This window comes from Tribolium castaneum, chromosome 1, assembly GCF_031307605.1.
Source record: "Tribolium castaneum strain GA2 chromosome 1, icTriCast1.1, whole genome shotgun sequence".
NCBI lineage: Eukaryota > Metazoa > Arthropoda > Insecta > Coleoptera > Tenebrionidae > Tribolium > Tribolium castaneum.
Genome location: NC_087394.1, coordinates 29,858,706 through 29,884,170, shown reverse-complemented (window position 1 = coordinate 29,884,170; position 25,465 = coordinate 29,858,706). Strand labels below are relative to the sequence as shown.

The 25,465-nt window shown below is 32.4% G+C and overlaps 4 protein-coding genes and 1 long non-coding RNA gene across 8 annotated transcripts in view; 1 reads left to right on the top strand and 4 right to left on the bottom strand.

The window, feature by feature from the left end:
- Positions 1-3,593, bottom strand: part of LOC664188 (irregular chiasm C-roughest protein) — a 268,755-nt gene extending 265,162 nt beyond the window's left edge. Inside the window, exon 1 of the mRNA XM_064359342.1 lies at positions 3,361-3,593. The gene's annotated coding sequence lies outside the window, so the exon portion shown is untranslated. The remainder of the gene's footprint in view (positions 1-3,360) is intronic.
- Positions 3,594-4,856: 1,263 nt separating this feature from the next.
- On the bottom strand, positions 4,857-7,322 carry ais (aramis). The gene is made up of 9 exons (XM_015977863.2): positions 7,118-7,322; positions 6,855-7,061; positions 6,631-6,804; positions 6,328-6,583; positions 6,135-6,207; positions 5,879-6,082; positions 5,617-5,830; positions 5,268-5,494; positions 4,857-5,205 (listed from the first exon to the last, which is right to left on the bottom strand). The coding sequence occupies exons 1-9, from the start codon at positions 7,187-7,189 to the stop codon at positions 4,884-4,886; spliced, it is 1,749 nt and encodes a 582-aa protein (XP_015833349.1). The 5' UTR covers positions 7,190-7,322; the 3' UTR covers positions 4,857-4,883.
- A 172-nt stretch (positions 7,323-7,494) lies between these two features.
- cue (cueball) lies at positions 7,495-15,006 on the bottom strand. The gene is made up of 6 exons (XM_008192785.3): positions 14,831-15,006; positions 11,976-12,205; positions 11,764-11,924; positions 10,825-11,706; positions 8,510-8,828; positions 7,495-8,457 (listed from the first exon to the last, which is right to left on the bottom strand). The coding sequence occupies exons 1-6, from the start codon at positions 14,901-14,903 to the stop codon at positions 8,359-8,361; spliced, it is 1,764 nt and encodes a 587-aa protein (XP_008191007.1). The 5' UTR covers positions 14,904-15,006; the 3' UTR covers positions 7,495-8,358.
- A 1,564-nt stretch (positions 15,007-16,570) lies between these two features.
- On the bottom strand, positions 16,571-19,812 carry LOC135267049 (uncharacterized). The gene is made up of 2 exons (XR_010335289.1): positions 19,127-19,812; positions 16,571-19,067 (listed from the first exon to the last, which is right to left on the bottom strand). It is a non-coding gene; the product is annotated as an uncharacterized LOC135267049 (long non-coding RNA).
- Svil (Supervillin) overlaps positions 18,963-25,465 on the top strand; it is a 36,906-nt gene continuing 30,403 nt past the window's right edge. For 3 of the 4 annotated variants that reach the window (XM_064358628.1, XM_064358632.1, XM_015977861.2), the window contains exon 1: positions 23,149-23,425. In XM_064358628.1, the coding sequence (XP_064214698.1) occupies positions 23,399-23,425 (27 nt within the window). In that variant the 5' untranslated portion in view covers positions 23,149-23,398. Of the gene's footprint in view, positions 19,105-23,148; positions 23,426-25,465 lie in introns of those variants that run through there. The other variant, XM_064358630.1, reaches the window with a different exon arrangement.

The following is a 25,465-nucleotide window of genomic DNA, read 5'->3' as shown; positions in this document are numbered from 1 at the left end:
AAGTGCTAAAACAATTTCCCTCTAACCTGATAACAAGCTGTAAAGTCTCAAACGACCATTTACACTGTTTTATGAAGTGGAATTTACAGTCATTTATAAACTTTTGAATGAATTACGGTCTATAAAGCTGTTTCATATTTATATTCCTGGAACATCTTCAGAAAGAAAACTCTCAAAGTCTATAAATTTTGTATGATTTTTAATATAAAATTCTCTGAACAATAACTGTGCTAATTCATAAAATGAGTAAAGCCTTATATCCTGATGAATAAAATTTATTCCTAACTTGATTTTCGATGAAGCGACTTCAAGTGAAACTATAAAATGGCAAGAAACTGACTATTTGATCTACTGGAGGAATTTATCAGTGAGGACAAGTTCAACTGGCCCTTAAAGGATCAAACAGGGAAATTCATTCAACGCACGAGTTAATGTACGAGGGTATTTCTCGATTTAGTCACAGTGGCATTGAAGGTGTTGAAGAAGAAATTGCTTTCATGGCTATTTTTTACACTAGGTACTGTAAAAACTGTAGAGACATCGTTATTAAATAACAAACGTGAAAGGATAATAAAATGCATCGCACTAAAGACACGTTACTGTAATTGTAAAAAATATAACAACAATGAATTTGTTTACTCAAATGAACTCGTCCAAATCTAAAAGCAGTAATTCAAAACGATTATCCTTCGGTTAACATATGAATTCAGCGCCAAAGTCATATTATCGTAATTGCCTAAACTTTTTCAAATTATTATTGTTAAATCAAATATTTTTTAATCTTGTTTATCGCAGTTGGAAGAAATCGTGGAATGTATTACAAGCCACATAATTTGAAAGTTCCTGGTAGTTATCGCCATCGTCAGGCACCTGTCTATTCTGAAACCAGCTTTGTAATGGAATGCCATTCGATCACTCATCGCAGTTTCGAAAAATCCTGCCAGGTTGCGAAAATGACCTGAATTCGGAATGATAATAGACTGCGTATGGTTAAATTTCCACGTGCTTCATCTTAGTTAAAATTAAATGCAACTAAATTATTCTTGGTGATAATTGCAGCAATTTGTTGGCGCCGTACTCCGCGAACATATCTCACGCATATTCATTTATTGCGGAATAAACTATTCCCAACTGGTTTTCCATTTATGGGTAGGAAGATACAGGTGTTATTTTTTAGGTGTCCCCGTCGTCGTCGCAAATTACATTCGGAACACCAGAGCTTAATTGAAATCAATTTGTAGAAAACAGATTGAATGACAAAAAGTAACGTTGTATTAAATTGAAATGATGGCTTTTTCTGCTCGTTTTAGCCCAATATTTCTCTTTCATTTTATTATATTGGTAAGCTGCAATTGTTTTCCAATTAAATGGCTGAATGGCTACAATAATTTCCTAATTAAATCGCTGCATGCCTCGAATTTATATTGCAATCACGTTGCTGGAGGAAATGACAGGATCCAACAGAACAGTTTTATATTCGATTGTTAATTTGTTAGAATCGTTAATTTGACTGGAAAGCTCTCATTCAATTTAGGACATATTTGTTATTACCCGCTATTGTCTCACATAATACGCTGCTATTAAAAAATGTATTATTATTGGAAAAAGATTTGTTAAAATAAAATGTTACGCACACCTGCCACTGCATCTGGGTATGAAGTCATTTAAAATCGAGCAGAATCAAAATGAAATCATTTATAAATCAATTAAAAATGTGTGACACTACGTTGATATATCGTATATAAAACTAGAAATTCTCAAACATTTCCACGTACTTTTTGGTCAGAACAGAATGTTTAAAAACATGACAGACCTTCGTACGTGTCCCATTTTTTAAACAGTGGATATTTTTTGTATTGTGGGTGGTCCTGCGATTGGCAGTTCCCAATTACACTTTTAGAATGTGATCTGGTTGAGTATCAGATCTTAGAGTATTAAATGATACGTTATTTCGTCGATAACGTCTTGTTTGTTCTTATCAAGTAGCTACATCCCGAGTCCTCAAAAACAATAATGAAATAAATTGGCCATTAACCAGGTAATCAATGACTATTTATGTAACAAGTTGATATAATCTAGATCCCAAGTGAAAATTTTCTAAATTTACTTCATTTTTTGCTATTAATGCATAGACGTTAATAGTGTGTTATAAAATAAAGTCGTTCTTCGAATTTCACTCACCTGTAATAAGACACTTTAATACCTAATCCCAGTCATACAGGTTCTGTAAATGCTCAAGTCACTCCCGATTTTTTTAATTAAATCATAAAAATTTAACCAGGTGTGTAATCAAGTTTTATTTGATTTTATTACTGAAATAGATATAATCGCCAGTGAGAGCAAATGGTATAACTGAATAATAATTTTTCAGAGAATCTTCACACAATTTTACTTTTATTGCATTGCGCATACTTTGTAACAACTACCCTTAGATGTAGAAAAAACTCCGATTACATAAAAATCACTGTTTTCAACAAATGAACACAAAAAATTAATTGCTACTTGATAAATCATTGTATTGGGTGTCAATGGCATAAATAATAGGAATATATCTTAAGGCCGATGACAGGTGTTCCTTTTATATCTCTTCTAGTCCCATCTAATTAATAAAAACTACTTTCTGAGTGATACAATAGCACGCTAGGAGCTCACAGTCTGATTCTATTAATTTTACTTTTACAATTGTTTGTCATTAGGAGTAACCTTCGTTTGATATTGATGACTTGAACCAGTGTTATTACTTATTAGATCTTCTAATAAGATAAATACCCACGTTGCAATGAAAAATCATCATCTCTCATTAAAATTTCTGACTAGGTATCATACATAAACGACCATTTATCAGTGAAAATAAATTATTTTGTGTTTTGATTTAATAAGACGCATTTGTCCCGATTTTCCTTAGTTTTCTTCCAGAACACACATTTTAGATAATACAAAAAGTGTAAATTATTAAAAAAGAATAGTGGACGTGCGCAAATTCTACCAGATTATAAGGAGCCATGAATATTTTACAATGTTTTTCGAGAAAATCCACTTATCCCCTTTGCATAGTTGGTAGAAATGTTCCTTTGGTCTTTTTGGATCAGCTAGGGCGCACTAACACTGATTTTGTGTCGTTTTTGGTGTATTTTTTCCTCAAGTTTAACATTAATTTCGAGATTTTTTTGCCAAATTCTACTCTACGGGGCTACTAAGTCTCAAACAACACTTTATGATTTACCACCCCACTCTTCCAAGTCAGAAAGTTTGGAAAAATTTGTATTTTAAACCTCCGCCTAACTGACAATGACGTCATAATCTGGTGCAAATAAAATTATCGTTCAAATAGGTTTTGGACCGCAAAAGTGTTGCACCTACCTTTCTCAAATCCAAAAACGTGTGTGTAGCAGTCTTTTGAACCGGTATTTCCCCGAGTTTCCTCCATAAACACAATCAAGAGGCAGTCTTTGTGCGCGCGAAGTCACAGTCCGCGCGCGCCCGGATTTTCGAATTCACTAATATTTCACAAAACAGGTGTCCCACTTTGCACTTTTGAACCACACAGCACAATTAATCACGAATTTCGTTTGATTTTTTTAAAGATAACAACGCGGACTGTGACAATTTCGCGGTGACAACTGTCAAAAGCAGCGTCCAAGGCACTCTTGGTACCTAATTTTTCCAAAAGTGTGATTTCAGGCATTTGTCGAGCTTTTTGAGCAAAATAACCCTTCCCAACCAGTAAAGGGTTGATTTAAATGTCGTTTCACATCTTTGTATCGAGTCTATTACACAGGGCGCCTATTTTATCTGTTCATGCCTTGAATTTTGAAAACAGGCAACCAATTATACATACAATTCAAAGTAAAACTGATTTTTAGAATTTTGATTTTTAGAATTAGCGCAAAGTTAAGAGTAAACAACTATTGTCAAATACAAGTAACGTTGACTTTAAATAACTTGTCGTTTAAAAATGTATTCAAAATCCGAAAAAAGCGACATAATAATGGCTTTGAGAGCATTCAATTGAAACTATGAGACAGCAGTTTGACTCTATGCGAGACGATACCCGAAGAGACAAACTCCTTCCAACCATGTGGTTACAAAACTCGAAATTAATTTACGTTAAACGGGAAAGTTTAAAAACTTAAAAAAAAGTTAACTGTGAAATGTATATTGTGTTGTCTACTCAAAAATTTTGAGGCGGGAACAAATAAAAAGGGCGCCCTGTAGCTTGTCGCTTTTTTTTGAAGTCACGCAAAATTCTCCTCTGACAAAGAAAAACCCATTGACGGTTTAACTTGAGTGAGAAAAGGCAAAAAGTGTTATAGATGATTTAGATAAGATAATGAGCTTAACGATCTGCGGATGTAAAATGCAAAAAAATTGGAAGCATTGGAAAATTCGGAAAGATCTTGTATATTTGACATTAATTTTGGGTGAGTCAGGGGGTTAGTGTGTACGGTTTTTGTAAAAAAAAAAGATTATTTCTCTAACATTTAATGGTCAATAATGGACTTCTTCACATCGCTGGGACACCCTGTATGAGTGTGCAACGCCAACGAGCGACGAGTGCCTATGTTAATTTATTGTTCAATTCAGACGAGACTTACCTTTTGGGTTGTTCACTACTGAAACAATTTCAGTTTCTCTGTTTGGTAGTTTCCTGAAACACTTGATTTAACATGTGGAATTAGCATTGGGATTTTCAGTCCCAGTTGCTGCTTGTTATACCTGCCTGTGCCATCCATGTAAAACGACTTTGTAAAATGATGAACTCGATATACAAACATTCCAATGTGACAAAAACTACCACCACTACACAAAAAATCTTTAATTTATAACAAAGTGAACGGTTGAAATAAAACAAATTATTTGCATTAAAGTTATTTATTAATTTATTATTTAGTCAAAGCATTTTTCTTTTTTCCTTTTTTCACTACCGTTTTACTCGTTTTGGATTCTGTGTTTTCTTTGGTTTTTTTGCTTTTCGTTTTTTTCTTATTATCTGATTTTTGGGTCTTTGCACCCTCTCGATTTATTGGTGTTCCTTTCTTTTTCTTCAAGCGCCTCTTCAAAATTTCATATTTAGGCCTCGTATCAATATCATCTCTTTTAGGCGCCGCTTTCTCCAATTTTTTCCTATCTTTTTTCGAAGTTTTCTTCATAGTAAGCATATATGAGGGAACTTCACAACCAGATTCTTTCAAAACATAAGCAATACTGGAATATTCACCAAATAATATTGTTTATTAAACGATTTCGTTTCCAAAATTTATAATTACCTTCTTAAATTAACAGTATTCTCAACTGTGAAAAAAGTAATAGCTTTGCCTGTACGTCCCGCACGTCCAGCCCTTCCCACCCTATGAACGTAAGAAATAGCCGACGGTGGAAAATCATAGTTTATCACTAAATTAACTCCTTTAAAATCAATACCGCGAGCCATCAACTCAGTGCAAATTAACACCCAAATACGACCTTCCCGAAAACTTCTAACGGTATTATCTCTCTAAAAAATCATAAACGCAATAAATCGAACAAGTTTTTTGCAGTTGGAAAAAGCTTTTTTCTTTTTTCATTTCAAATATTCACAAAAATAAATAAACGATTGCAAAATATTAAAAAAATTACCTGCAGTTGTGTTCTGTCTGCATGGATAGCATCAACGTTAATTCCATCATAAATCAATTCATTAAACAACTGTTGCGCTCTGTCTTTACTTTGAACGAAAACCAAAACTGGAGGTGTCAAACCTTTTTTGACCAAATCTCTAAAAGCTAATAATTTTCCCTGTTCGTTACCAACAAATAATAATTCTTGGTCAACAGTATCTGCTGCAGCATTTCTACAATTACAAAGTTAAATGAGATCTTGCACTATTTAGAAAAAAAACCTTTGTCCAACAGTAATGCGAACTAATCCTTTCATATTATGAACACACCATTTAGCAACCATTGGTGTGTATGTGGCACTAAACATGGCCACTTTTTTCTCTTTGTTTGTACAAGCATTTAATATTTGGTCCAACTGCTCTCTAAAGCCCCTATTTCCAGTTTCAAAAAGCTTATCTGCCTCATCAATGACTAACCATTTGATACTACAATCAAAAAATTATTTTTAATTGCAATTTTACATTATCTGAATACTACTTTGCTAATGATAATGCAGCCTGATCTTGCTTTAATAAAAAGCAAACCCTGTTCGGAGTTGTAATCAAAATATCTGGAAGTAAATAATTAACTGTGATAAAAAAAAACATACAGTCAAATAAATTTCAGATCAAAGTAACCACTAACTTAATATAAAAGTCACAGGCCACTTAATAAATAAAAAAATTAGTACCAAATTTTTGCGAACTGTTTGGTCCATACTGTATCAGGGCTTTATTTATTTTGCTTATCACATGCACGTGAAAACCCTTTCCTTCTGATAAACGAATACATTCCCTTTGCGTCTGCTTTGCCAACTCTCTGGTTGGGCACAAAACCAGAGCCCTAAAACCCTCTTTTCTGGGCCCTTTAAGATCGTGTAAAATCGGGATCAAAAACGCTGCAGTTTTGCCAGACCCAGTAGGGGCACACGCTAGTAAATTTCTCCCCTAAAATTTTCTATAAATGGAGTGATGTAAGAAATATAATCTCGCACCTCTAGCATAATTGGAACTGCTTGTTTTTGCACAGGAGTTGGTTCAATGTAACCGCATTTTTTTACATTATTGATTATGATAGGGTCCACGTTTAAATCGTCAAATGTTTTAACAGGTTCTGGTACGCGTTTGCCAACAACAGATATTTTGTTTAAATTTCTGTAATGGTTCACCTGTAAATGAACAGTTAAAAAATAATTTCCGGATATTTAACAAAACATACTTCTTCCTGTTTTAATAACTTTTTCTTTTTTTCTTCAGATTCAGGGTCGGAATGCTTACGTTTCTTGCCTCTAGTCTCTGTTGAAGATTTTAAACTACTTAAAAGAGTGATAGGATTTTCCTCCTTTTCCTTTTTGATAGATACAGGTTGATTTTTTGGTTCGTTATCATTTTTCTCAACTTTTATCACATCATTGTTGCTATAACTCTGCAAATTAAGGGGGCATTAAGTTTGTTATCACTTTTTTTTGTAACTGCACTCACTTTCTTGATGTTATGTTCACGAGAAAACTTCGCACCCTGACTTAATTTTTTAAAAATATCATAAGCATCCATTTTTTGGACCTTTCTACATTGGTTTGTATTATTAGGTTTTATTAACTAACCCCCTTTAATTAAATTGAACTTATTTTTTTTTTAGGTTATCTTAACACGTTTTGTAGGTTACCTACCACGTGATTCACTGAATTCTTGGTTGCCTGGCTTACAGGCGTATCGCTCATAATTAAAATAACTGGTTATTTTTTTTAATTAATTTGGAAAATTTAATTCTTTTACCTGAAATTATAATTACTTGTTGATGTGATAAGATAAACAGTTGCAGGGAAAATAATGGGGTTCTGTGGAACGTAAAATAAACATTTCAACATTTTTTGTTTATTAAAAAATTTATATACATTTGAAAAATAGAGCTACATAGTTATAATATCACATTTCTGATGTGGATATTACAAACCACACCCACTTAAGTAATTTAAATGGATGCACCATTAAGACTTGATTTATTTTAAATGAATCAATAAAAAATTGCTACATCCAATTAGACTCATTACATGATTCTAGGCCCGAAATGATGATTATGTCTGCAAACAATTATTCACAATTATCATTTCTTGCTACTTCAAACCTTACAGGCACCTTTTATCAGTTGCTATTTGGCCAATTTAACTAACCTACTCACAACCTTGAAACTAAGAAAAATTTAAGATTCAGCAAATAAAACAACTAAAATAAAAATTCGTTCAGCTACGCCAAAATTTTCACTATCACAAATAAACTGACCCAATTAGTTTGTAAACCTATTGCACCAAATACAAAAAACGAGTCCCAATTTTTGGTGTCAGTTAACAATTTTTTGGTTGTATCTTAAGTACCACAACTCTTGCTGCAGTTTGATTGCTAAAGATTTGTGAAACGCAGAATGGTCGGTGTCCACGACCTCGAATAAACCAAGGTTCTTACGTATGAATATTTGTCTTGTCATGGAAACATTTTCGAGTCACACAGGATTCCAGGAATGTGTTTCAAGTCAAAATTATAAGAGGAACAACACACAAAACGCAAAGTTGCCCGTAAATGAATTATATAAATATTATATAACGCGGTTTTGTGTGCAGTGCTCGGTTTTACGTCAGATATTTACTTAGTCTTCGTTTCTAATATAAATAGCAAACTTAACAACTTAATACTTTTTGGAAGTCACAGCCTATCTAATATAGATAGTTTCAGCACAGTTCTTCACCGTTTTCCATATTCGATAGCAATTTCTTCTTGTCGTCGTTCTTGTTTTGCAGACATGGCAGTTGAGGCGGCTCAAAACAAGGCTAGAACAAACACTGTCAGACTAACAAAACGGGCAAACTTGAACCAAATTACCGTTTCACAAATATTCATATTGCAGCAATTTTCTATAGTTATTTCACACTGTTCTGACGCTCGTGGCCTGTTAGTCAGTTGTGTGAAATTTTTATTCACTATAATTCGCTTCTTAATCCTCGGTCTCCTTCTACGCAAGGAGCAAGCAAAAGCTGCCAACACGACCGACACAACCAACAATATGAACACCAGACAACACAGGACTAAAAATGCCGTGTCTTGGAAGTGGTCGAAAAAGGCTGGATGCTCGTCTTGAGACGATAACAGTGGAAGTGAGGAAAAATTTGACTTAACAACGTCAGGATATCCATCCACACATCTGTAACAATGAAAAAGTATTAAATTGTGTGTTGATTTAGGTACATTATTGTTGCAACAAAATGCGCATGTTTCCAAAAAAACGCTATAAAATTTTAGGTTTTACGTTATCGTTATGATAACATGGTCAAAGTAATTTTGTGGTAAATTTTATTGTTTATTGAAGAATTTTTTTGCCCTATCAAGCAAGAACATGTATATGCATTTTTTGACAACAGATAACATGAAAGTTCGAATCTAAAACACTAACTTTTAGTCGATTTTTAATACTTAGATAGGTAAAATTAATTAACCCTCTGCCTTATTTGAGCGACAAGAGACATGAGTAAAGTTCGAAAGAAATAAAAAAAAAATGTTATGTAGGAGTGAATTCAACAAAGAATTATTATTGAAATAAGTTTTTTAACTTCCAAATTAAAAAAAAATACCACTTTTCAAAAACCCCACAATTATAGACTGAATGATAAGTTTCTACTAAAAAAAACAAGAACTCAAAACAGTTAAAAATGTATTACCGAGCAATCGTTTCATTTTTGTAAAACAATTTCCCCAAAAATAAAGTTAAAAATGTTTATTTGGTTATGTATTCATTATTAATTATAATACATATTACTCTTATTATATATTTACAAGCATTGGTATTGCTTTCTCGTTGAATACATGTACCTAACTTTCAATTGTTTCAAATTTCGATAATAATTGATTTAAATGATTTAATTTTAATTAAAAAAAATTAATGTCAATACCATTTTTACAAACAAATCGTTCATTAAAGTTCAAAATTCCATACTCCAAGCATATGAAATAAAGATACGTACGCTAGAAAATTTAAGAAACATCAAAAAATAACTCAAAAAATTGAGTTTACCTCAAAAAATACTTAAAAGTAGTTACGACGTTCTTGCTTAGTTGGGCAGAATGTTTAAAGAAAAACAAGTGTGTAAAAACTTTATGCCGTAAAAAACTGTAAATTCCACGCTTTTATTGCTGGTACATTATTATCAGCTAGCTTTTGTGTATTCAATTTTTTTTTAATTTGTAATGCAATGCAACAATGCCTAAAAGTTACAAACGCTTTGGATACAACACATGCAAATTAATCAAAACAAACACTTAAGAATGCCAGAACAATAATTTAAGACTTAATTTAATAAAAATATAACATGTAAAAAGAACAAATAAAAAAACTAACAAGTTTTAAAGTTATTATTGCAAATGTAGGTAGATAATGTCTATTATAAATTGGGCACACTCATAAAAAGGAAAAAGCGAGAAGAAGTAAAATTATTTAATATTTGTAGTTGTAGTTGACCCATGAATTACTTTAAAAATACTACTTAAAAAAACTTATATTATTTTTTTTCAGTTTTGTTTTTGAAAAATGTACTGCTATTTTTACACTTCTTATGTTGCTCTGAAACTTTAAAAATTTTAAAATGTTAAAAATTTCAATATTTTTTTATATACAGGATGTTTACAAAAAGACGTATAAGCTCTTCGGTACGCTAACTACAGACGTTCCGACAAACTCTAGAAAAATAATGGACAAATCTCTTCTCAATTATTTTTACCAGCTTGTATTAAGTAGAAAAATGAAGATTTGTTTCTCTTAATTTCTTAAAATATTTAGAATTGGTGATGTAACCAAGAAAGAAACCAAGTTACTCTACTATTTTACGTCGACGAAACTGAAAATCATTTATAATAATTATAATAATCAACAACATTGAATTACTGACGATGAAGCCAATTTTATCAAACAGTTTTGTGTTAACGAATTTGTTAAAAATTATGATAGATTTTTTAATACATTTTTTGCTTAAACGTTTCCTATTACGTGACAGAGAGCTTATCCGATATTTTGTGTAATTTATTTAAAAAAATAAATAACAATTTTCTTTTACCGGACTTTTAATTGAAAGTTTAGATCTTTGGCATAAAAGTTTTTCTCAAAAATCACGGTAATTTTTACGTTTTTCTCTTTGCGATCTACTCACCTACAAACAACTTCTTTCTGTGTTATCAAAACATCATTTTGCCGGTCTTGACAAAACGCCTCGCAGATGTCAAGTGTACTTTCACATCTGCGGCCAGTGAATCCCTCCTGGCACTCGCACACAGGCAATTCTCCTCCTCGTTTGCACACTCCTCCATTTAAGCAAAACCCGTCACACATATCCTTGCTGCACCTCTTCCCCCCAAAACCCTTGAGGCAGTGACATTGAGGATATCCCAGAGACGAGGCATAGCACTCGCCATGAACACAATAATTGTAGCATAAAGATATTTCGCAGGATTTCCCAGCGTAACCGCGAGGACAATGGCAGAATTTACCGTCGACTAGAAACCCACCATTGAGGCAAACCGCCTCTTCTGGCTCTTCGTCACTCTCTTGCGACCCGTGCTTGAACACCTCCTCCACCGACTTGTTGTAACTACTTATGGCTTTTGACAGCTCCTCACAGTCGGGGAAACTAGAGACTTGCACGTTTTTGGCAATGATTCCCATGGGTTTCTCCTTGAAGTGACGAAGGCGTTCAGGAACTGAGTCTTTGTCGTGCTTGTTTATCTTCCACAAGACGTTGTTGTTGATGTCCGTCCAGTAGACGGCGTCTGAGTCAACAGCCACGCCGAAGGGCTTCGAGTGCGTCCCTTCATACACAACTTCGCGCTCTTTGCCCTCCAAATTTGTACTTTCGATGCTGTAATAAATGCCTTCCTTGACATCGGCCCAGAAGAGTCTTTGCGTTTTGTAGTCGATTGAGATGCCCGCAGGTCTGTGCAGACCTGTGTCTATCAAGACCTCATGCTGGGAACCGTCCAGTCTGGCTCTTTCAATCGTTGGCTTGTTGATATCTGAGTTCGTCCAGTAAATGTACCTAGAATTTGTTTATTTGTTATTTTAAAAAATTATTTTGTGTTACTATGCGACTTACCGGCGACACACATCGATGGTAATGTCCTGCGGACTCTCATCTGTAAACGCAAAAAGAATGTTTGATTTGTAAGCAGGTTCGTTTAAACGTACATAATTAATGGTCTTATTAATTGAATCGGTCCAGTATAAAATATCAGAAATGGGATCTATCGCTAATCCCTAAAATCACAATTTACGTATTTCGCCACAAGTGAGAATTAGCCCACTAACCTGGACATCGTCTGGAAGATCTTCGATGATGGATGTCACATCAGTCTCTTTGGTAAGTTGAACAGAAAAGATCGTGTCGTTTTGTTGGTCCATGTCACTGACAACGAACTGATGCCGTATGTTATCAAACGTTAGTGCTTTCAGTTTGTTGAATTGTTCAAACGCTGACCCAATCATCGACCCATTTGATAACAACAATTCGATTTTATCGCTCGTCACTACAGCCAACTCTGCAACACATTACAACAATTATCACCTTGGTACGATTAGCGATTTATGGGCTAATCAGATGCAAATTTTTGATAAACCAATTGTCTCAACACACCAATGTTTGGCAATGGGCACGACCTTCAACTAATTATTGCTTGTCCACAAAAGAAATATTACCACACGAACTGATTTTTAGATAAATTAGAACGTATAATACAGAATGCCTGTTCTTCCGGTGCTTTATTTTAAGTTCAACCTTTGGAGATATCGCTTGAACTTTCACCAAAAATAATTGTAATAAAATTTATTTAAGAAAAAATGACTCGATAAAATCGTCAAATGTATTAGAAATCTGAGATAACATTTATAAGTTGATGATCAAAATGACTTGACTCTCACTCGACCACTACGAGTATGAGTAAGCAAAAAATTACAATATTTATAATATTTCCATCTAATTTAACCAGTTGACTTATGCATATTTAATATTTTAATTTTTTCGTATTTTGTGGAATTTTGTGCCAGTTAGTGGTTGAATTGGGCAAATTATAATATTGTAACAATTATCCGGCTTGTTCCAAAGGACGCATGCGTTGGTGGAGCTTTAAATCGATGCACCACGTGCTTTTGGACGTGCAGATCGTCACGTAGACACCGCTGAAATTCGAGCTGTGGAAAAAGCTCACTCACCATATTTCCTCACCTATGAATCCGATCTTATTAGACAATTTGCAAAGTTACGCAGTTTGTTTTGTTGACTGCTCACATTCCATTTTTTCTGTATCCATAAATAACTATTAGATGTGGGGGTTCAATATAGGTTTGTGGACGAGAGAGTTCATTGCTCATAAACTAAGCAAACGTTTGCAAGGTTTATTGCAAATGACGTTAAAATATGTTCCGTTGTATATTTTTAAAAGGGTCACTTTGGTGATACGGTTTCTCAACTATTCGAAGGCCAGATCATTGTACAGAAGAAAACTTCCTATTGCAATTAGTGCTCAGTTCCGTTTTTCGCTCACATAAATAATTTATTTTACTTTTTACAACTGTAAAATCAGACCTTGTAATAAATAAACGATCAAAAATAATAAATAAGCAGAAAAAGTGGAAGTGAATGCAATGTTTCAAGTTCAACGTTAAATGAACTGTAACTGAAAAAAGGTGAATTATGGTGGAGGCGCCAGTTTTAGTAACCATGTGAGATTTATTTACTCTGTGGTAATCACGATTGCGCAAAATAAAGATGATAAAGGCGACGCAAATTATTCCGGATTGGAAATTTTGTAAACAGATGAACTGGTATCAAGAGACGCAATAATCAAGAAATAAATGAGAAATTTTCTTAAACAACTGTTTTTTCCTCAATATTTACGCATTTTGAACTTGCGACTGTGACTTGAAGGTCACCAGACAAACACTTTGACCACGATTTACGAAAATCATTAAAATTTAAATGAGAGTGTCGTGAATCCATTATCAAAACAGTGGCAATTGTGTTAAACAATCTCGAGCGCAAAATGTATGTCACTTTATTGAACAGGAGGTACTCCTACAAAGAGAATTTGACTTTTACCGCTGGGTATGTAGGTTTGAAATAAGTATCTGAGAGCTTATTTAAATTAAATGTTCCATTACGACCGTTATTTAAATTTAAACAAACACATTGTTCATGCGTTACATTAGATTGAATTAAATTAAATAAAATTGAGAATGTAGATATTAAAAAAATCCACGAAAAAACCTTAATTATTTATATTAACATACTATACTAATTATTTTTGATCATAAATAGATACCTTTCGGTGTAACTATTGTTATTAGATGTGTTTGGCTGTTGTGTTTCATTAGTAAACGGTAATTCATTAGAAAAGTTTTTTTTATGTTAATTATGATATTTATTTCATGTGATAAATCTCTTAATTTCTTTTTGTATGGGATGTTTAAAAAAATTTAGTGAGTATTGTGCTTAGTAAATACTACCTAATTACTATTATGACAATCAGAGATGATTACTTACTTAATAGATAAAGTACTTATGAACCCTAGATTTATCTTATCTTAAGATATGTTGTAATACTTGTAATAGATTACATACGTAATTTTTTAGTGGGCTGATGATACTTAAATTTTGGAACACAAAACACCTATTTTTTTTAACACCTATTTTTAGTTTTTTTTTAATGAAACCACTAATAGTCTGTTCTGAAAATAATAAAGCAAATTTATGTAACTAAGTAAAAATTTTCAACTGATAAGCGTCATCGTGAACTTTTGGCGTAACCGCAAAAATGTTTATGTAATTCAACTCACCGCAAAAACCTATTACAATTATAGAATACCTGAATAGTAACTGGTAATTTACTAATAAAATATATTTAAAAAAAATGTAAATGCACGTGCGCTAATTTCGAAAATTCGGGATTAATTTCGATTTCCGATTTTACTTATCACTGGCGAGCACGTCAGAGCTGTAGATTACATAACCAACATTTTTAATTCCAGTTAGTTTTCCCTTCGATTTGGATAACTTTCAGTTTAATTGCAAAAAAATTGCTAAGGTCGGTATTAGGTGTACGTGACCATTAGGAGAATCCTCATGGCGCGCGAAATTCTGTTGAAATTTTAGCGAAATTGTGACTTACCCCAGTCGTGATTTTGCGTCTGGGCGATGGTAAGATGAAGGAAAGAAATGATAACACTTAATTTGATAAACATTTTTTTAAAAAATAATTTAAGTACTAAAAATAAAAGAGGTCTTTACGATATCATTTAAGCACGTGAACTCACACTGCGCCCGAGCAAATGCTGCCGTTGCGGAGAATCCCTTTCCTATATTTGCGCGCCAGTGGCGTGCGAAATGAATTCTCAGAAAGTACAAGTTATCTTGAAATTTTCCAATAGCATAAATTACAATATGTATTTGTGTTTCTTAAGCTTTTACCGCCAGAAGTACCAAGTGATCATTTTAATTTCTAATCAGAGTAGGCGGTTTTAAAAAATGTATTGCACTTAAATGTTTTGTTATTTGACTTTTCGGCTTGATTAATTATGAAAAATGATAATCAGCGTTTTCATGCAAATTAAAGGCAATTAAAGCCTACTTTATTTATAAATAATAAATAATAAAAATATTAAATAATTGCATGGTTTTTGTTGGCACTTTTTTATTTTATTTTTAATTTTATAATAAACCTAAATAATGCAGGTTCATTTCAGTCGTATTGTGAGTGAACCATAGGTATTTTATAATAAAACAAACACTTGTTAGGCGATTTATAATACTCCAAAAATTTTCAGTTGTTTCGTAAAAATTCTAAAATTTATTATTTTATTAATAAAAATTATATTTATATTTATGTACACTTTTATTTTTTATTTTAATTTTTTTTATTTATATATTTTATATTTCATTTAAAATTTGCTTAGTTGTTTAGAATATAATTAAAACTAGCCTTTTTATAATCCGCCTGAGTTTACAATTAGTTTACGACATACGATAATCCACACTGTTGCAGACTGTGAAAAAATTTATAAGTAAAATTTTACAATACATTTTTTTATGATTGTTGAAAAACATATTTTTTTTATGAGCCGTGCAGTTTCTTTGTGTCTTTTGAGGTACAAATAGCTGATTTTATGGTAACAGCTTAATCATTTGCGCCACAATGATTGTTAAGTAAGTGAACTGCAAGTAGTTACTGGTTTTTGTATAAATTTTTATTTATAATTTTTTTGTTTGTTAAGCACTGCTTGCTGCAATTTTTATTACGCATTTGCTACTGTGTTTATTTCATTATCATTTTGAAGGTTTTCGGTTCTGGTTCTGGAAACCTGTCCTTTTTTCCTTTTTAACGAGTCGCTCCTGGTCGCTGGACGCATGCGCGTTCGGCAAATTTCGATTTGTCGGCTGTCCATGCGAATGCGCTAATGTGAACGTGCGTTTATTTCTGTCATTTTAGAGTAGTTTTTGGTATTTTGCGTGAAATTTTTAGCAACTTTAAATTTAGTTACGGACAATTGGTGAGTGAAACTACTAGTGCTCTAGTCAGAACTTACATTGAAGGTAAGATATGTTACATTTTATCGCGTGAATTTCGTACATTACACTATTTTCCACCGAGCAACCTGTTGTAAATTGAGGTTATGAGTGTCATTATTTTTTATGCAAATATCAATTTTTTTCATATTTCTCCATATTTTTGGCTACTGTGTGTGTTCTATAGAGTTTGTGAGAGTAACTCTAGTTTGTGTCATCGGCGTTGTGACTAAACTGTGTTTGTGCTAATTTTTTGTGAATGTTAAAATGGGATTTACGAATTGGGGATTTCCGGTGATGGACAGGGCATAACAACATTTCCAGGTGAGTACTATAAAAATTTAAATCCAGTTCTTATGTCTTTTATTTTATTAAACTTGTACACAACTCATTTGGATAGTTGATGACCTTAATTTTGGACAAAGTAGGGTGGTTCCAATTACGTATTAGGTATTTTGTTATTTTTAAATTTTATCGGTAGTTTGTTTTAACTTTAAATGCCGATACATTATCACGGACAAAAACAGTATAACTATGGGGTGGCTCATATTATGGCGTAACTTGATAACAATGTCAATAATTTTTATGCCCATTTATTGAGGGGTTTTGTTCTAAAGCTACGGAAGGTCTAAATAAAAGTGTGATCAAAGGTGTTCTGAAAAGTTTATGAGAGTATGTTTTCCATAGATTGCTGCGTTTGATTAAATTACGACTTTTTTAAGGTAAGTAGATAGTGGGTGAAGCTTAAAATAATTATCAGATTATCTATATTTCCTGAGAATGTTGTTTTTTTTTGACTTAAACTGTGTCAAATCTAAATTATACGCAAACATCTTTCAAAAATTGCAAAATTTGACGATTGTTCTACGATAAAAATGTGAGGTCTTTTTTGTGTTCCGTCCGTCATGAATTTTTTTATTCTGTTTATATTTAAAATTTTACAAATGTGGCTCCAATAATAGGCTGCAAACAGTTTGACTGTGCTAAATTCTTATAAAGAAAAAATTATTTCTTATCATAAAAACTGAAAATAAAATCTAAAAATTTGTGTAGTGTTTCGTCTATTAAAGTGGAATGACTGGGAAACTAATTCCAGACATACATAAAATGTTCATAAAATTTTCAAAATTTTCAAAATAGCATGCTTGCTAACCACTTATTATAGAGTTTAGATATATGTGCTTGGTTTATTGAATATTATCTGAATTCTGAATAAGTTACCATGAAGCACTTAGAGAACAAAATCGGTGTAATGAGGCGATTATCAAATTTTGGTCACTATGTTGTCAACATACTTCTTCACTTCTATGTTTCTTACGAGATCATAAAAACCTTCTTTTTCTTCTTCTTTTTTTGAATTGTATTCAGAAGACGAATCAATGATTTTTTTTAAGATTTTCAGAGAGTTGACACTTCTTCCAGGAATCAGATATCCTATAAATTTATGTTTTTAAGATTAATTCTTTTAAGAGAATCAGTGAAATTTCGGATAAAACGGAATATCAATTGTTTTGCATAAAACGGTGAAAAATTGAGGAGTTTATTAATAAATTGTAACTCAAAAAACCTAAAAATTTGAAATATTTAGAAATAGAGTTTTTTTAAACGACACACAATTCTTGTTTTTCAAATTTATATTAGTGTTAAACAATAACAAAGTTACGATATTTTTTATGTGATTTGAATCTTTTTTTTTAATGTACTTTTTGGAATGGTTTTATTTATGAGCAACACCCAATTGTATTTTTTTATTTGTATATTCGTTTGAACAGTTCCTCTTTAATAATTTACATTATAGTTCAACTTTAACGTAGATCTCACGAAATCAGTAACATACGGCTTAATTAAATAAATAGACTATCATAGACTTTTTATAATTAAAGAACTGACGTTCTATATCATAGCTAAGATTTGGTGAAAAACGTAAAGTTAGAGGGATTTAAGCAATTTATAACCCCAGTTTTATGTTACTAATCAATCCTTCATCCCTTTTTCATCATCGTAGCTACCTAGCGACAGCACGGCAGCTGTGTAATGTGCATTTCAGCATAACATCAAACGTTTAGGGTCAGTCATGGTATCTTTTATCCGAGTTATTCAATTGTAAAGTTACAACAAAGTTTATTTAAACATAGAAAAAAAGCGACTTGTAAAAATTAAGTTTTAAAAAAATGTATTTTTTTTTAATTTGTTTTTATATTTTCGCTTACACAATTCCGTCAATTTGATTATAAAAATATTTTCAAGTGAATTATGCGTTAAGAGTTTCGAATTATGCAACCAACAATACACCGCCTCTTTATTTACGGGGAAAAGTTGAGTTTCTCCCATATTTTTATAGTTATTGTTTTTAATTTATGTTATAATTGTGGCCGATTGAAGACGTCTCTCTAAAATTTCCAACTTTTCTGAAAGTTGTTATTGCGAGATTAGATTTTTCCGGGTGACGGAACGTTTGGTATCCAGGGCGCCTATTGCGTGTAATGTGACGATAAATATTAAGCCTCATGAAATGGCTTGTAATCGGAGTCCTGGATTCCCTTCGTGGAAGTCGAACAGTCCACCTCCCTCGCTGAAATATCCTGACATATGCGCGTCGTCGTCGGTGTTCCTGTTCCACACCAGCTGCGCACAGTAATTCCCTGTCAGTAGCCTCAAACTGTTTTAAAGTGCATTTAACTCGAAGTTATTCAGTTTAAGATTTTTTTATCGCCTCAAGCTGTTTGAAACGTAATGATTTTTGAACTTACATGTTGTAATATTTCGTCATTTTTTGGTGTTGTGTTGCCTTTAAATTTTCCGTTCCTTTCTTATCAGACTAATAAGTGAGTTTCGGTTGCGACCTGTAACATTACGGATTAAAACTGCTTTCATTATCAAGTAAGTTAAATGCCTTGTTTACGTTTGTCTTTATTGTGTCGGAGTTATTTAGTTTGGCGTGAGTTCGAATCAGTCAGGAAAGTACTCAATTAAGTAAAGTTGCAAGACCTAATTTGGTCCGAGTTAACTTCGTTAGTCTATTTGATGTTTTCATTTTTATTTGGTAGTTTACTAATTTATTACCGACCGTAATAAAAGATAACGTCACGCTTGATAATTTGTTTTAATCATTTTAATTTATGTCTTGCATGTCATTGAAATTTCGGAGCAATATTGTGTTGGTTTATTTGAGAAATATTTTTTAAAGAAAATATAATTTTATATAAGAAAAATATTTTCACATGAGCGAAATGAAAACAAACAAATAAATCAAGAGGCACTACCAACCATTGACCAAAAATATAATTAAATTCACTTAAAACTAAAAGCTTTCAGGATTCGGAAGCAAGAGGCACCGTCGTGATTGAAATGCTCGTTCTTTTGTATTTATAGCGTCCAGCCGTCGTTGGTATTCGGCAATTTAATGTATCTGGTTGTTTCTAAAAGTGGAAGGCCATAAATGCCTCGCTTTCTGTTCTAAATGTTCCTCTATAACGCAAGTTCAAAGAGATGAAACTATGTTTTTGGAAACAAACGTGCGTAATATTCGTGCATTATGATGGTACATAGTGCTCAAAATACATTCAGGTGCTTTTTGGCTTGGAACAAACACCCACGAGATTTTCAATGTCTTCTATTTCGAGTGGTTCTGAAATCACTGGATTTGCCTGTGATTCCGTTTAGTTTGGTGATTTGTGGGCGAACCAAATTGAGCGTAATGTTTTTGGAGAAGTTGGTTTGTCACATTATCTGTTTACAATTTAAATGATTTGCCAAGTTGGTTGTAGTTATGTAATTACATTTCAAGTAGGAGTAATAATTTTAATTGTAAATTCATTGTTCCAAGATCAAAAAAATTAATTTAATTTTAGTAAAAATTTAACCGAAAATACCTACAATAGACAATAGGGAGGACAAGTGATAAAACGAGCCGACTTGTTTGTTTAGTCCACTTGCAATGTTTTTGTCTGGAATTTTATCTAAAGAGAACTGTGGTATCTGGTAACAAAGCTAGGATGTACTGTGGAAGTGCATTTTCTGCATACATATGGCTTAGTTTCCTGATAACATAAATCACTATCGTGTTTGTATACATGAAGGTGATTATAAGGGAATTGCTGGTAGGAATTTTACCGAAGTACACTTTGAAAGTAAATATTTGTGGTCGTTTCACCCATTTAAATTATATCATGACATGAGAGTGTTGATTTTTAAAAATAAATAATTCACATAATCTCAAATGTGCTCCCGAACTGTTAACGTATTATTGTTCGTAACATGTAGTCGATGTATACCGAAAAAGGAAGTTTGTGTGTTTTACCCAGTGTAAATAAACAGCTGGTTAATGCTTCCAGTCTATGTTTCAGACATCACTTTTATTATAATGTGGCGAATGTGTAAGGGGAGTAAATAAATCTATCAAGTGAATAATAACCGATACATTGTTGGGTTGTTTACTCTAATAATTGGTTTAAAGCACTAGTTTTTATTTTTAGTTACTTAACTAATCATTTTATTTTTTTTAAATACTTTAAAATGATGTTGTTAATGGCGATTGTACTTGTTTTTTTGATATTTTAATTAAAAAATTGGTGTTAAATTAGCATTGCGTTAATGCATTACTGGTTGTTCAGTAATAAAACTAATAAGTCATTGTTGATTGTCACCTACTTAGCTTGTTAAGATTCAACGTACAAACAGTGTTAAAAAAGTCAGTTGTGTGGGTTATGCGAGGATGTGATTAACTTATCCTCATTGTTTTAGAATGTTGAACTTCTGTAGAGCGTCTAGATGTCATATTTTTTGTGCATTTGGAAACACCTAACATTATAATCAGCCAATTAGGCTAATTTAATTAAAACTCGAATTTAAAAATCAAATAAAAAACAACCGTCCATTATTGTACTGTTTTAATTATTATTTTTACCAAGAAATACGTTTATTAAAGTAGGCAGCTAAACTTTTACCCACGAAACTTTTAATTCGCTACAGTTTTTTCAGTAAAGTTAGAATCAATTTCATGTATAGTACAGTAACGTTTGGATAATCCGAACTACCAATTAAATTAGTTAAAAACATCAGTGTTAAAAAGCTACAGCAAAAAATGCAAAAATATTGGGTGTTCTATTTAATGTTTAAAAATAATTCTGGGTGAGTCAGGGGGTTAGTATCTACGGCTTTCGTAAAAATTGACTAAATTTCATAACATCTAAAGGGGACAATGGACTTTTTCAAATCGCTGCGACATTCTGTATGTAGGTATTTGCATGGTTTAGTGGCCAGGTAAGGTGTCTATAGACTAACCGAATGTATTCGGGTTAGTGATACGAGTATTGATAACATTTACATATTATGAATTCTACAATCCGAACGTTTTTGTAATGATCCAAACATTACTGTACTGATGTATACGTATAAATATACAAGGTGTTTCAATTAAAATTAGCACTCCCTGAAGTCTCCAATCTCGTACAAGCTTGGAAAAAATACACAGGTCAATTTTAGTTTAAAGGGGGACCGAATTTTATCTCAGTTTTAAAGTTATTTGTGCATCCTTCTTGACCCCAAGGCTACTCCTTCAAAAAATTTAAACGGCAAGAAGAGTCTAGTGACATCATTTTGAAGCTGGTTTCATGTACTTTTTTCAATTCTGAAAGATTTGTTGTAGAGAATTTTTAAGTTTAAGTCTCATTAAAATTTTCAAAATTGTCAGTCTAAAATGGTCTCGCTTAGATTTTGAAGAAGTTTTTTGGTGAGGATAGACTCAGAAATGCTATCTTATCTGGACTAAAAGTTTTTAAAAATTGATTGTATAATTTTTTGGAAATTGGGGGTGGATATTTTATCAATACATTAGTTAAAATGTTTTGTTTTCTTATAACTAGTTTTATTTCCTTTCACAGCAATCTAGTCAATGTTCTTTAAAAAAAAATCGTTTAAAATTGAAAAATTGTATTTGCTATTTAAATTTTTTAAAGCGGTGGGTTTGTTACTTTAAAGTAACAACATTAGCGCAAATATTATTTCTGGATGCGTTCATGGCAAAAAATTTTCAAAATTTGAACGAGAGGGTTCAAGATTAATAATTTTCAAAATATTAGTGATCATTAATCAATTTCGTGATTCTCGACAATAAATGGGTCAAAATTAAAAAAGTACATGGTTGCATAGACAATGAAACCAGCTGCATTTTGCATATTGTTGTGATTTTTATTTTACTCAAAATGCTAAGGTTTTATCTAAAGCCTGTCATTTTGAAGATAAGAATATATAACTGGATATAAGGCATGTCAAAACGACTAAAAGTCTCAATTGTAAAGCACTTAAATGTCCGGTTTGAGATAAACTGAACGGTTGCTTTTTGTAAGGAATTCCAGACTCTGCTGAAATAGATAAGAATATCTCGGGCGACGAACCAAGGTAATAATGTCGAACAATTTACAAAATTGTAAATGTTAAAATCGTATCAAATAACTTGCCTGCGTATTCTAGGGGTCAGGTAAAAGGCATAAAACACTCACCAGTGGAGTTTTAAAAAAATATAAAATTTGTAATTTTCCTAAACAAAAAATTGATAGTTCTCGAGTGAGGTTTTCCGAAGAATTTTCAGTTTTTATTTTAACAGCCACGTTAATGTTGTGGTAAAGTGTTTAAATGTGTTATAGGGCGGAAAAAATAAGTGCAATTTGTGTTCAACGTTCCCTCTGAATGCGTGGTGTGAATACTGTAGTTCCGGCTTGAGACTTTTTTCCTGCCATTGAATGCGTAAGCTTAATTCGCAGATTCGTGACGTATAAAACACCATACGTTAGGACCGAAAGCCCGAAAGCTTGCTATCAGTTATGGAATCGTGTAGCAACCCTTAAAACGATTCAACGGAATTCATGGAGTGGGGCTTAGAAAGCTAATCGTCTAGGTATTCGCTGCGATAGAGGTGCGGGAGTGCGAGACCCAACAGTCACGATCATTTCTTTGCCCAAGTCAGAAACAGCTTTTGCTTCAGCTGCAACAGGTGTATTAAGTGTGTGTTTTTAATGCGTGTAAAAAATTGAAAGCAACACGTGACCTGTCGAAATAGAATTGCTTTAGGGGAGGGTGGTACTCGCATTTTTGTAGACGTTATGGGTGTGTTGTAAAAGTTATTGTGCTTCCAAAATCAATATTAACTATTAAGGTTGGAAGTTAATTGAGGAGAATGCCGCTGAGTGCAGTTTGTGTTAGTGTAAGTTTATGACACTATTATACGCTATGGGGTTTTAACTGGATTAAATGTGAATTAAGTGCTGCTCCTAGTATTTTTATTTATTAATTCAATGATGATTTCGTTAATTTGTTTGGAACAACACTATTATCATCTGATTTATTCGTGTGCTTTCATATTCAGTAGTTTTCACATTTTCTTTGGCTAAATGAAATTTTATTTTTTAACAATGGATTCTTGTCAACTTAAGTGATTAAAATACGTCTACAAACTGTTACACTATTGTAGTGTGTTGTGAATCACACATTAACACTTCTAAAAACGAATTCCACAGATAATTGAAACGAAAAATATAATTAATAAAATTTTTCCAAGTATTTTTAATTTAAACAAAAATAAATGAAGGTTCAGTCTTTCGACTTTACGTTCTCTTAGGTTCGAAAATCCTTTCAGCATTAATCAGAAGGTTTGCTTCTTTCGGAAAAATTTAACATTTAAGATAAACAGTTTTAATATTACAATAAGTCACAGGTCAGGATCCAAAAATCAATATTGAGAATCGCTTTGATGCGTGAAAATGCAGATTTGATTAAAATAAATTGGTAAACTTTATCGTTTTGACTCAAATATTTACCATTTAATTTATAAAATTGTCAAAGCCGGGCGTTTTGAGAAGAAATTAAAATAATCATAAGTTTAAAGCAGGTGGGCATTTATTATTCGGAGCTCTAACGAACCTCACCTTTTATTAATTAGCAAAGTGCGTGCAGTCTACGCCCTCAAATGATTCTAGCCCCAAACAGACGAGAGCTAATTCGTCGTAATTGGTTCACAGACATCGTCTACACCGGTAAATAAAAATTTCGTAAGAAATTCCCTCTGGCGGTGAAATTAAGTTAAAATATGTATACTCCAACCTCACACAACCATGTTTCGTGTACCAAATCGTCCCACATGAAAGAGTTATTACTTATAAAATTGTGTTACAATAGAAAAAGAAAGTCAACAACATCAAAAAATACATTGTCGACGAATTATGAGCTACATCTTCCCAAGATTATTTACAGTTCAATTGGAAGAAGAAATTTTCTGATACATTCAACTTTACAGGATGTTATTGTGAATGAAATTATTCGTGAGAAGCTTAATATACACGGCACTGCTATCGAACTATTGAATTTCGGGTTACAGTGAAAAAAAATTGGATGACCTGCTGCAATTATGTTATTAGTTGAGACAGACTAATTCGAAAGGTGTTCATTAAATTTAAACCTTTCGCGTGGTTTAATTTGACAGCATTTTTTGTCGCAATTTCGTATTGGAAAACGTGATGTCTGGAATGAGTAGTTAAGTGTGTCAATGTTTATGCACTTAATAATAATATTTTAATTAAAGGTTTAGCTCTTGTACACAATTAAAATATGTTAATGTTTTTGGTTTTATTCATTTTTTATTATTATTACCTACATAACTTTGTACAATGTTACTATGACTTAAATTCCATCACAACCAAAAGATTCAGTTAAATCATTCCTTGCACGTCGATTTCAAACGATGGGCGAGATATTTTACGGTGGTTTTGATTATAAACAATGTTGCTTGTAAGGAATTGTTTACGAGAAATGCACTTCGAATTTTAAACATTCTAACATTGTAATGTTTCTTTGTATGGTTATTTAGTTGACTGGACTTTACATTGAATCTTGGCCTAGTCGTAACTAGTACAAGTGGAAAAATTGCTTCATTTTTATCTTTGAAGTCTGAAGGAAATGAGCTCGTAAAATTTATTGTATTGACGTTACACACCCATTCCAATTTTAAACAATTGTGTACTATGTACAAAATGATTATTCGGTATTTTTTATTTTTTTTAAGAGAGGTAAAAGTCTGGAATGAGGTTTCGACCATCAGAGCTTACAAAAAATTAAAAGTTATTGGTGAAGTTATTTTTTAAAGTGTCGTCTCGTTTTATCATCTTCAATGTCAGTTTAGAAATAATTAAAGTTTATTATTGGCTGTTCTGAAGGTCTGTTCGGCTGCAGTGTTCTCTCTGAACCTTGG

Coding starts and splice junctions, on each gene's coding strand:
- ais (XM_015977863.2), bottom strand. CDS start 7,189: ATGGATGCTTATGATATTTTTAAAAAATTAAGTCAGGGTGCGAAGTTT. Junction 6,805..6,854: donor AGTTATTAAAACAGGAAGAA/GTATGTTTTGTT, acceptor GTTCATTTACAG/GTGAACCATTACAGAAATTT. Junction 6,208..6,327: donor AAACAGTTCGCAAAAATTTG/GTACTAATTTTT, acceptor ATTTACTTCCAG/ATATTTTGATTACAACTCCG.
- cue (XM_008192785.3), bottom strand. CDS start 14,903: ATGTTTATCAAATTAAGTGTTATCATTTCTTTCCTTCATCTTACCATC. Junction 12,206..14,830: donor GACGCAAAATCACGACTGGG/GTAAGTCACAAT, acceptor AATGTGTTGCAG/AGTTGGCTGTAGTGACGAGC. Junction 8,458..8,509: donor ATATGAATATTTGTGAAACG/GTAATTTGGTTC, acceptor TGTTTGTTCTAG/CCTTGTTTTGAGCCGCCTCA.